General features: G+C 40.1%; 1 protein-coding gene across 1 annotated transcript in view; it reads left to right on the top strand.

Moving 5' to 3' along the window:
* Positions 1–12,910, top strand: part of antxr2a (ANTXR cell adhesion molecule 2a) — a 119,226-nt gene that overhangs the window by 39,638 nt on the left and 66,678 nt on the right. The window contains exons 11-12 of the mRNA XM_049578554.1: positions 6,307–6,385; positions 8,139–8,234. Coding sequence (XP_049434511.1) covers positions 6,307–6,385; positions 8,139–8,234 — 175 coding nt within the window. The remainder of the gene's footprint in view (positions 1–6,306; positions 6,386–8,138; positions 8,235–12,910) is intronic.

The raw sequence follows: 12,910 nt of genomic DNA on the forward strand, positions 1-12,910 counted from the left end.
ATATGACTTATGCCTCCGTGCTGGAGCAGATTCTGCCTACTCAACAGTAACTGGCTAAATTAGCAGTCAGTGTCTCAGGGAGGAAGAGAAAAGGCCTCGCTGACTATGGTTGGGTTGTGGTGCGTTAAGGATGTCCAGCCATGTCAGGCGAGAGAGGGTGGAGGGGGGTCGGGCGTTTGTCAGTGTAACTCGCTTGGGAGCTTTCCTCCTTCACACGCCGAGGTCCACACCTCCAGCTTGATTAACAACCTGCCCACCATTATCACGGATTGAGGGTGTCAGCTAAATTAGCCTCTCCCCTCACCCATTCAGCACGAGCACTTAGTTAACATGCAAGGACCTGGAAGAGCTCCGCTGAGCTGCGGAGGCGTGCAGCGTTTCATGAATCCACATCGGACACAAAGAGATGTTTTCTGATTAAAACCAACTGGTTCACACTCAGAAAGTAGGAGTTTGAAATCTTTTAGCATGCTCTCATTTGTTGGGAATTTAAACATTTATGATTTAAGAAAAGTTAAAAGCACACATGTGCCTTTTTTAATGGGTGCGCACAGTCAAACTGTCTCTGAACAGAAAGGTCGGATCAGGTGCAAACAATTAAAACAAACCAAACACCTGTCAGAGCAGATCACAGTGTGTGGAATACACACATGTAGAAATATAGTTTTTGTTTTATGCAACATTTTAAAATGAAACCATATTTTCTGTGTCGCATTTAAAGCTGTTTGTTTTGTGTGGTAAACTTTAATGCCCCATCATTCCTTCGGTTAAACTCAGTCTATTACAATTTTGTTATGCTTAGGAGTTTTTCTTCTACAAAAAATTAATCAATTAATTGATAAGTTGTCAACTATTAAATTCATGGTCAACTAATTGCATAATTAATTAATAGGTTTGAGTAATTTTTTAAGCCAAATGTCAAATTCTCTGACTCCAGCTTCTTAAATGTGAATATTTTCTGGTTTCTTTCCTCCTCTATGACAGTAAACTGAAAATCTGATTCACATTTTCACCATTTTATTGACCAAACAACTAATTGAATAATCGAGAAAATAAACGGCAAGAAAAATAACTGTTAACTGCAGCCCTACGTTTCTGTTTGTGGCATTAAGTTACATTAAATTTCTTATTGACAAGAAGGGATGACAAACATCTCATTGTTAAGGTTTCACACTACTGCACATCTCTTCTCTTAATAAAACCTCTTCACAGCAGCACACAGTCCAAAAATAATAATTCAACTTTTGATACCCATAGATACACACTGATCTTGGCATGTAGTTTTTAATGGTAAAAGTTTTTAATCATTATTTTCTCTCTGTCTTTGTTGTATGCTGGTGGTATGGTGTTTCTTGTTCATGGGTTTCCTTGAATGCTTCAGGATCCAGAACTGAACTAAGACGTTAAATGCAACAGAATCTTAGTGCTCAAAAAATCAAAACACTTCAAAATGAAAACTCCTAAAACTCCAAAAACATTCTGAATGTTTGTCCTCTACTTGTCTCACGATGTTTGAAGGTCCTTAAAAAGTCTCAAAGTGTCTTGAATGCAATTTTATATTTATTATTATTATGCTGTAAGTCATTACATAGTCTCAAACTTGAATTTGCATTGTCTTAAATGCCATAAACAATTAATGTAATTTCATTTATGCATCTTTTAAATTTCTTTTTGCCAAAATGAGTCGAGCTCTTCTGCATGAAAGTCTTGTAACATTTCTGATGTCACAGATCTTTAAACCTCCGACTGAACCTTTACTTTAGTCTTGCACTGCCCTGTTGGCAATAGGGCTGCAGGGATATACTGGTTTTAAGGTATACCGTGATTTAAAGGCTTATGGTTATCATACTTACGATATTAAACATATGATATTAAAGAAAAAAAAAAGTGAACCGACTGAGATCTCCCCTTTTTTTTAGTTATTCTTAAAGGAGAGACTTTTTACACAAACCTCCACTAACAACATGGTTTCAAGTTTCAGTTGTAATGTTAGAAAAACCTTAAAGACCCTTACATTTTCATTCCTGTAAGGGTCATTCTGACTGATAATGTAAATTCTGTAATACCATGAAACTGCGATATTTTCTGAGATGGTTATCGTATCCTAAAATTTCATATCCTTACAACCCTAGTTGGCAAAATGTAGATTAAGCTAACTCACTCTAATAACCATATTTATATCAAACCTACCTCTGCATGGGACCACATGTTATATACTACTTAACTTTATACTGACCTATGAAGCTTGAATAAGAGTAATCTGATTTGTCTAGAAATTAGTCTTAAATTTAGTTAAAAATGAGCTTAATGACTCCGCTCAGCTAAACCATCCCTAACAAATAAAGATCAAATGGTGCAAATGAAAACGAGATCTAGACTTAGACTGCCTGATTTAATAAAAGTGACTTTAATAAACGTATAATAGATACAATAAAATAAACATATAAATAAAATAAAGATAAATGGAGGAATCAACAAGTTAAGTGTCAAAGTTCATCTGGTTTAAAAGTTCCATGAATGATATTTTAAATATTCAGTGTGGGTAAATTAAGAAAGGTGCAAAGGAGTCAGTTTAGAATATTTAGAATCTGCTGCATAGTAATGGACACATGGTCTGGTTGCTCATCTGTTCTGAACCACAGGAGAATTGGTGGCCCAAGGCACTGCCTCAGGCGAAATCCGAAGCAAAGCAAAGAGCTCTCTTGTTATTATTCCGCAGCACCGGTTTTAATGCAGGCCTCCCCTGTACGCTACCACACACTCACAGCTGGCCCCTACACACAATACCGCTCTGCGTACTCCTTTCTCTCCTCTTTTTTTGTGTTGCACTCGCAGCGAGGATTTCAGGGCTCTTCTCTCGTTCCATATCCTGAATTCTCATTAAACCTGCGGTAATTGGATTGGGCGTAATAGACATATGGAAATTGCGGTGCCGTTCATCATTAGGGTTTTAATTGTGCCCATTTTGGCTTCCGCATTTCCTCCTCCAAATAAGTCATAGGAGTTCACGAGCCTTGTTACTGCTAGTCAGGTTACTTCTTCCACACGTGCTGACGGCTGTGATAATGAGAGGATTTCCTCCCTCTGAGTTTGACCGTTTAGTTCGTACCCATTGTGTTCTTGAGTGAGCGTTGTGCTAATGTGAGCATTCGACTTGTTAGTCTTTATTTAACAGGATTTGCTTGTGAAATTATGAAATTAACCTCATTATTCTGTCACTGGAAATCATTTGCTGATTTGTGGGCTTTGGGGAAATTACTGATATTTAGAAGACATTAGCTGATGTTCCTTTCAAAAGCATAAACAGTTTCAGTATTCATCCTTCATATTTATGTTGTTGAAATAGATAGCAAAGATATCTAGTGAAAGACTGTCCTTGTTCATTACCGTTTTTTATCATTATTATTTTTAAATCTGTGTAGTTATGAATAGCAATGCTTTTTGTCTAGCATCGGTGGACTGTGTCTTTGAGTCCACTGATGTTGGACAGTGATACTGTCTCTGTCCAAAAGAGAAAGAAGTACACTGTTTTTTTTTTGTGTGTGTGTGCAGATAAAAACAAAACCACAAAAATGTTCCTTATCAGAATAAATTCTAACACGGTAAATGAAGTCATTTTAAATAGTAAAAAATAGATGAAACACAACAGACTATTTTAAATGGCTCTGCTTTACAATTTACAGCCTCTCATTCACACACACTCACACACCAATTGCAGCAAGCTACTGTGCAAGGTGCTGGTCTGCACAGAACATTCCTGCACTGCAGTTTCTACATGAATATATGCCAACATATGCACCAGTACTTATAAGCTGATATCGGCAGGTAATAGTAAAGCCGGGGTTTTGTGTATTTGTGTAATGAAGGCCAAGAAGAATAACATTGCTAACGTTACCATACAGTTACTGTTAATCCCCGTCCTTGTCCAGCTTCAACTCAGATTCCCTTACAGCAGTGGCATGTCACGATACTGTGACAAATAGAGATGCACCAATCCAGCTTTTTCAGTTTCCATACCGATGCTGTGGCTTTGAGTATCAGCCGATACCGATCCCATACCATGGTTGACCTAAAAAGCTATATACCTTTACATGTAGAACAGCAAAGACGAGAGACATCAGGCAATAGTCGGGTTTCCATCCAACTATTTTTATTCACATTTTCAAAAAAGTGTTTATGCTTGGAGGGGGTGGAAAAGTCAGCGTATCAATATTAGGAAAATGTGACTTTTGGCAATGGAAACAGATTTAGGGAATAAACAATGACATAGGCTACCGAATCTTACGTCTACTTCACACACACACCTGTATGAACTTAGAGAGAGGTAATTACTCCAGTGTCAGGTGAGTGTATTTCACAACTTACCTGAATAGACTGGACGTGTTGAATACCGCTGCATCATGTGCGCTGCCTGGTGTACCAACACAGACATTACGGCATTATGTAAGCTACGCTGACAACGCTGATATGAGTGTGATGAGAGCTCTCGCAATAGCAAGAAGTTTCCAAGGAATCTCTCCATCTCGTCATAGTCATGGATGTACCGGTAGTTGTTTACATCAGTTGTGGACATGAGACGCTCTCAATGACGTCATCTCACGGCGCCCTCTTCTTCTACGGGTGTTCTTTTGCATTTTTATTTTTATTTTTCACGAGAAGCGCCACCTACTGCTCAACCTGTTGACTCCCTATTAGTCTCGCCACCAGACAATCAGAGATCTCCGCCTTCTGATAGTCTGGGGACACTCCTTTCTAAAGTGTGTTTAACACACCGGAGAAAACGGCGGGCAACAAAGCAACGCCTCTTGCATTTTTGAAAAGGACACGCCTTCTCGGAAATGTGCGCTCCCCCTTTTCTCGTCCGCAAGGACACAAACACACAGAGAGTTTGAAAATGGATGCCGAGAGATTTAACTCTGTTTTATCAAACGTGTGCTCAGTCCACAAGATTGTGGAAATGAAGGACTTACAGCGACTTTGTTTAAAACTTTTAACACAGTCGGACTATGTTTACGAGCACAAGAGTTCAGCGAGCCACCGAAGGACCGCCCTGCGGATTTACTATTGGTTCTGCAACGTAGGGAGTTTTTTTAAACTCTGAAATTGTATCCGCCCATCTAAACACAAAATCAGGGAGAAAGTCATCAGTCTTTAGTTAAGCAAAGCGTCTAAAGACTGACTTGTGAGTCTAACTCCCAATACTCACAAAACAATAATGAATGGAAACATGCATAAATTCGCATTTTCTTTTGGGCATTTTCACAAACTTCGCTTAAAATTTGCGATACATTTGGATGGAAACCCAGTTACTGATGACTACACAGTTCTTTGCTAAGATAAAATGAAACAAGATGAAACAGATTCATGCAATGATGAACTATTCATTTTTTTAACAAAAACAAACAATTCCGATTCTCTCCTTCGCTCCATGACGTATGACGTAGCTTGCATCGCAGTAGATTTAAAGGGAAAGGATCGCCTCAGGTATAGGTTGCATTTTCCGATACTCCGTCCATCTATTTTGATGATATCGGGGCCGATATCCAGAGATTGGATCGGTGCATCCCTAGTGACAAATGTACAAAAAAGGCGGCAGATACATATCCAAAGGAGATGCCGAATTCAGGTGAAGAAGAACCTTATTGTACGTCTTGATGCAAAAGTCAGTACATTAGTAGCAACATGAAGTGAAAGCAGTGCTCTGTTTATTTAAAAGTGAAGATGCAATAAAAATATTTTGTCCCTAAAAACAGTGAATAATCTGTGATCACAATTTCAATCAAAATAATCCTGATCATTGTTTTGGCCGTAATCACGCAGCCCTACTTGCTGGGTCTAAATACTTAAAAGAATAATGACTAAATAAGAAATAAGTGGTCTTCTTGCTGGAAGACCCGATGACACCTGTTGTGGTGGTAGATACTGACACATCACTGGGCTGAACGGAGATGACGTGCTGAATAAAATCATGTGGCTTATAAGCTATTTTCGTAGTTGGAAAGTTGGAGAGTAGTCCTGTTAACGTTATCCCCACCACTCACAGTCGCCATTTTTCTCAGCTTGACCCCTGGTGGTGCACACTGTGCACTACATCGCCTCAATACAGCATCTCCATATCAGTTTAATAGAAAGAGGAGCATCTGTATTTTTGATGGTATCGAAAATCATACCCTCAGGATGTCTAAATACCCAGATATACCGTAACACCTTGATACTGCTGAAGCCTCATTCAGTTCACTGTGTTTACATTATATGTGGTTAATTAAATGAATTACTGTGACACTAATGAACCTCTTTTCTTTACAGAACTATGGATGTTCTCATCAGCCTAAACCACGGCAAGTCCTTCATCTCCAGCGCCTACACCATCACCGCCACCACATGTGTGAGTCTCAGTTACCTTCATATGTGAAACACAATATAAAAGCATCTGCGGTGATTCTGAGCTCTGATCTTCTTCTCTGTATTTTCCATCTGCACACGTTATATAACACACTTCTGAGTTAAACAGCTCTCCTACTCTCAAACCCCTCTTTCATAACCTGAGCCGTGTTTCCTCAATTCATGTTTCAGTTTGTGTTGCTCATATTGTGGTTTGAGTACGTGATAGTCGCCGTCCTTATAAGCACAACTCCCTCGTCGTCTCCTCCATGTTTCTCATGTGATGTTTGCAGTAGTGACTTCATAGTTTCTCAATGTGTTTTGTTTGTGTGTACGTAAAATGTGTGTCAGAAATTCAGCGTTCCCACGGTCATGAAAAACCTGTATAGGTCACAGGATTTCATAATACCATTCTCCAGGCCTTGAAAAGTCATGGAATTAGTGCGAATTATTGAATGTTTACCATCACATACGTCGCTTCCTTTTCTCCCTGTGTACTGTCTCTTCTTTCATGTATGCTTGCTAGCTGAAATTGTGGTTAAATAGAGTCTGAAATCGATACGTTTGACAAATGCAGGGCAAAAGTAAAGGAAAATTTTTGAAATTTTGTGTATGAAAATATTTGGAAAACCCAGTGAATTGAAAATAGTGTAACTGTTGATACAAGGTTAGTACAAATAAAATAAAATAAAATATACACCTTAAATCATTGTTTTATATAATAATAATAAAACCTTGTAAAATATTTAGGATCATCTTTTTTTGCCACTTAATTGTCTCTGCATACATTGTATGTATTTGAGTCTAATGGACGACCTCCACTTGCACCATTTTGCATCCCGATGTGTGATCAGTTAAAAGCACATGACTGTGGGGCTTTAGTTGGTTTATTGAAAGGTTGTAAACATCCTCTTCATCTGCATCTCATCTTTACACTCCAACAAACTTTTGATATTATTCCACCAGCTAATTATCAGACATTTTGTTTATTATCCAAAAACAAGATGCATTGATTTGTCTTATTTTACCACTTTATCTTTGGATGTAACAATCAGGGTTCCTATAGTCATGACATTCCTGAAAAAATGCAATGAAATTACAAAAACAGTTTGAAATGGTTTGGTATTTTGGGAGCTTTTTGAATATACATTGTTTTGGCTATTATACCGGACATCTGTACATGGAAAGATGTCTTCCCAGTATGCCAGATCAATGATCCACTTGGACAAGGGAAGCCGGACAAGACATGCTGGTGACCAACCTTGATTTAGTAAGGTGTCACAGATGCTCAGGTTTCAGGCAAAGTCCATAAATCAAACGTTTGTTAGACAAGAAATAAATGCATACAGACTTGCACTGACATCCATTTGATCTTTGGTCTCCTGTCCCCCCAAAAAGGGGCGTGGCCTTGAGGTTTTGCACCTGTATATGCCGGTTTGATCTGTTGACATATGCAGCTAGTAGCTATCTAATAAGCTAGTACAGTTAGCAAGTGCTAGCAGTTTGCTAATCTGCATATGCCTGGGTAGTGCGTGTTTATTAATGTATGGCTGTATTGCTGTTGAGGCCAACTCATTTCAAACTAAAAAACAAAGACGGGAAATCAGGAAAAAGTCAGAAAATAAGGTAAAATATTATGGAAAAGTTACTGATACGTTTTGAAACTTCAGTGGCAAAAATGTGATTGTTAGATATGATGATAATGATAAAAATAATAATACTAATAACCTGATTACTTTTGTCATTTCCTCCTGCAGTCGGATGGTCTGGTGGTGTTGATAGTCATCCTGGTGCTGCTGGTCCTCGTAGCTCTGGCCCTCATGTGGTGGTTCTGGCCTCTCTGCTGCACACTGGTGAGTGCTGCTACACTGCTCAGAACATATTCAACTTTGGGCAACCAGAGCTGATGATTCATTGACTCTTGTTTTGCATGGAGATAGCAGCAGGCTCTGTGCTGGCAAACATGCCAAAATAACTCATATGTTGCCTGTTTTGCCTGCAGTCCAAAAAAATAAGAATAGCACTCGCTGTTACCTTCTCTAGATCTCATGATGACAAACATCCTGTTGTTGCAAACGCAGCTCGGTTTAAGAAATCATTTTGTAAGCACAGAGTTCAACTGAAAATCATATTGTAGTTGGGGAAGCGGTCCAAACAGCTGACGTTATTGCCCTCTTATAAAGATCCCAAGCTGCGACCACAAACCAGTGATAAACTGCACGTCAGTGTCAGGTTTAACTGTGTCCGAGGCCGCTCGTATGCAGCAGTCTCCGAAGAGAAGTGGTGTCAAACATCTGCTCAGCCTCGTCACCTCCCGTTTACCTCGATCACCCGCGGTGGCTTAGCAACACCACAGAGGAAGAACCTCAAACAGGAAGTGAGGAGCCCACATCCTGCTCATGAGTGGCTGATCACACACTCACGAGTTCTCAGAAGAGATAAAGTCATCTCATGCAAACAAACTGTTAAAAACAAAAGATTAGCAGGAGAATAATGTGAGTGACAGATTGCATGAAAGTTAGCAAAATCTCTGTTTGCTCAGGGCTAACATTGGGCCTACCTGGGGACTGACGTGATTAATAATAATCACAGAGATTATTTATGGTTTAATCACATTTGAATCTTTCATGCTCATGCGCCAGCTTAATATACTTACTCTGTTTCAGTAAACAGAATTCTTCATTTACTAATCCTGTCAATCACAGTGTTTTATTTCAGTTGCACTTTGTTTTGCCCCCTTACTCCTTCTATTAATATTATTATTATTATTTGTCGTTAGTGATTGCTGACTTCCTCCCTTCATTTAAGAACGCAGCTTGTATCTAAATCTCAGAGGAAGTGCAGGATGCATGTTTGGCTCTGCTAAATCAGTATTGGATAAAGTTGGAGGCTGCAGAATATAACAATTTCAAGAAAGCTCTTGCACACCATAAAGTGTTGTTGACATTTCAGTCCTTCGTGAAGTAAGGTTTTTTCAAATGGCACTGGCACCATATATAGAAATTCGACCTGAAAAAACACACCAATCAGAGCACGCCAACAAAACCTCTTTTCATGTTACACCATGTTGCTTAAATCTACACCAATCAACCAACAAAAAATATGGACTTAATGAATAAAGGTTTCTAATAAGTTACTTTTCAATTCTTAAGTATTTCTCTTTAACCTTATTCCTGACCAAATATACAGCCATTAAAGTCAAAGGAAAACAAAACATTCAAAAAAGGGAGCTGATATCCATGCTAAGTGTGTGTGGGTGTGGTTTGATCATATTTGATTGATGGTGCTGGCAACGTCTGAAAACAACCCACCAACATTTTGATTCAGACATTATTTTTAAGTCCTGATTGATGCATAGAGGTACATGACAGCATGTTTCCCCGACTGCTCTGCCCACTTAGAATAGTGCAGAGGAAAACAGCACAGACATAAATCTCCCATGTGAAATAGCCAAAACTGTTTTAACTTTAACTGTTTGTGTTGCTGTAGGGTCCCATCCCTCGTGGTAATAGGCTGCTTGAGAAAATATGTTTTTATGGCCCCTAAGATATTTAAAGGCAGTGAAAGCAGGCCAATTTTGGCTTAAAATTTCATCCTGCAGCTCACTGAGCTCAATTTGTGTGAATGCAGGGAGGTGCTGTTACTGCAGATATGGTCCCTGTGCTGTTTGACTGAATGGATTTTACCCCTGGGGCAGGGAGGGGTGTCAAAGTCCAGTCTTAAAGACCAGATGAAAGGAAAAATACTCAATACTCAAGAATCAGCATCAGAGAATCTTTACATCAAAATCCCCATCTTTTCTCTTTCTGTTAAATCGGTTAAAACGGTTTCAAATGTTTGATGACTCATTCTGCGTTCAGGAGCGTTTGTAGAAATTCATTCAATGAAATGAGGCTTAAGGCGACTAGCTAACCACATGAGTCAAATAAAACTGCATCTCTCTGTTTATGGGTTGTACAGTAGCAAACCGACTCTGGCTGTTGTGGCTAACGGAGCAATATGAAGAGGGGCAAGAAGTGTGTGTGTGTGGAAATCAGTGGGCAAAACTTTTTTTTGCCATTTCCAAATCAGTGTGGCAGAGTCATTGATCTCTACCTCATCCCCCTCCTGATCTCACAGTTAGGCAGGTGCAGTGTTGCCAAAAGACAGCTGTAGCTCTGCACCACTCTAAGCTCTGATTTAAATTCCTCTTGTAACTGTACTCTGCTCAAATTTTCCGTTTCACTTGGAAATACATCACAGCGCAGAGGCTAATGACGCTTTAACTTCCTTTTCACTGGGACTTTAAACTGGACCAGTGTTAAAGAAGTATTTCACTGCTGGAAAGAAATAAAACCAGAATGTTTAAAATGTTGAAATTGGTGCAACATGACCAGAGAAAACAGAGAAAGGGCTGCCCCATTTGCTTTTGCTTCAGAGGTAGAAAACCTACAACTACCAGAATGCACTGCGCTGCACAGGATCAGTAAATGCTCCTGCTGGTGGGTGATGTAATGCAAGATTGGTAGTTTTTCCACAGGAAACAACACGGCGACCATGTTCAGTAGTGTGCTAAATATGTTTCTGAAAACATTTGAGGCAGAAAAATTGGCAACACAGTGACATAATATTGGTTTATATTTGATCAGTGTTGCTCTTTTTTATAGTTTGATCTCAGTATTTCGAGCCTCCGTCTTTACAAAATAGGGAACAGTTTTGTGCTGTCTTGTATTACTGTCAAACAGAGCATTGAAATATGTTTCTGAAGACACTTTTGGAGACAAATAGGCAATACAGTAACAGAATCTTGGTTTATATTTGATCAGCATTGCCTACTTCTACTGTTTGAGCTACTATACTCTTTGGGCCAGTCCCAATACCCCGCCTTAGCCCTACTCCTTGGCCCTACCCCTACATTTGCGTGTTCTCGCGAGGGGTAGGGGTGTCCCAATTCCTTTTTGCGTGTAGAGGTAGGGGGCATAATGAGGGGTAGTGGGTATGAAACTAGCCCTTCGGAGCGAGGGATTTCAGATGCTGACTTGCCAGCGAGGGGTAGACGTCACCATGGCTACCACCGAGCAAGAGACGGGGAAAAAAGTTCATACATAGCTAACGTTACCGTTGTCAGGTTGCTTGTTAGCTAGCTAGCTAGCTAGCTAGCTCGCACTATCTGGCGTCTGTCATCTGTCCTGTTCTGAAAAATTGTCGGACTTTTCACATTACGATAACATGCCAGCTAGTATAACTATGCTGCCTCGTAATGTTAGCTGGTTAGCTAGCTAACAGAAGTCCCCTGTCGTCTGTCGTTCATCAAATGAAGCATGATTAATGCGGCAAACGCGATCGGTAGGATAAACTCAACTGGAGACTCCATTGTAGATGCCGGTTGGAAATGTAGATGGCTCGCAGCTTCCTGTTTAAAATAGTTATGTATGCGTGAACGTAACCGACGCAGTGACGTAGTGAGTGGTGTCTGAATTCCTTGGGAAAGATTTCAACCCCTGCCCCTCGTTGCTTCATTTTGAGGGCCAAGGGGTAGTGGACAAGGAGGGGTATTGGGATTAGGCCTTAGTGTCCGTGATGGTGGGCATAAAAAATGTGGAAGTACAATCTGAAATTCAAGCAACAGCCCTAGAATCAGTAAAAATTTCCTGGATGAAAGTTTTCATGTCATCCCACAGATTTGCACTGAGAGATGAACAGGGAAATATGAATGCTGGAAGGATAGTTAATAGTTAATTCACACATACCACCCACATTGTCATGATACAGAGCTGGTGGAAAATCAGCAAAGTATCCCTTTAACTGATCATTACTGTAATGCTGATCACTTTCAGGGCAGTCAGACCCAATATAGGTACTTAAACTCAGCCAGCTAGCAAGCTAACGTTTAACAAGCATCAACATCAAATTTCTGTAGCGCTTACCACTTTCACCGCAGCCACCAAGCTGGACAATGGACTGCCAGACGTTGCCCTTTAATTCATTGTTCATAAAATCATCCCTTCTATTATCAAAAAGGTCGGGGTGCTATGAAACAAGGTTTATCAACCTTTCTCCCATACTGTCCTGCCTGACTGGATTTCGGACTCTCCCAGTCTGCGCAACTATAAACAAACAATTTCATTGGCCCAGCTGTGTAGTTCCACCGGCGAATTCCGCGGGGGTCAAAGTCTGGGCGGAAACCTTTTTCCCCGCACGAAAGTTCCCCCCCGGTGTGCAAACTTCCATAAGAACCCATGAAATCAACTCAGCGACTTGACGTTTTTTTCTTTCAACAACAAACACACGTGGATTGTTGGGCCAATCTCGTCCTCTACTCGGAGGGTAAGGAGCTCCTGAATCTTACTGTTTTTCCAGTTTGGGCACATTTACAGCCGCTGTTACCCACGACCAGCTTAATGTTATTTTTAAAATTTCCTGGGGTGAGTTTCACAATAACACATCGTCAAAATGTCACATGTAATAGTGACCAGCTGCGTATCATGCTGAAGTGAAAGGACGGCTTTTCTGGTCGGTGTCTGGTGCTGGAAGTCACTGACAAAGAGCT

Source organism: Epinephelus fuscoguttatus, linkage group LG6 (assembly GCF_011397635.1).
Source record: "Epinephelus fuscoguttatus linkage group LG6, E.fuscoguttatus.final_Chr_v1".
In the NCBI taxonomy this organism is placed as follows: domain Eukaryota; kingdom Metazoa; phylum Chordata; class Actinopteri; order Perciformes; family Serranidae; genus Epinephelus; species Epinephelus fuscoguttatus.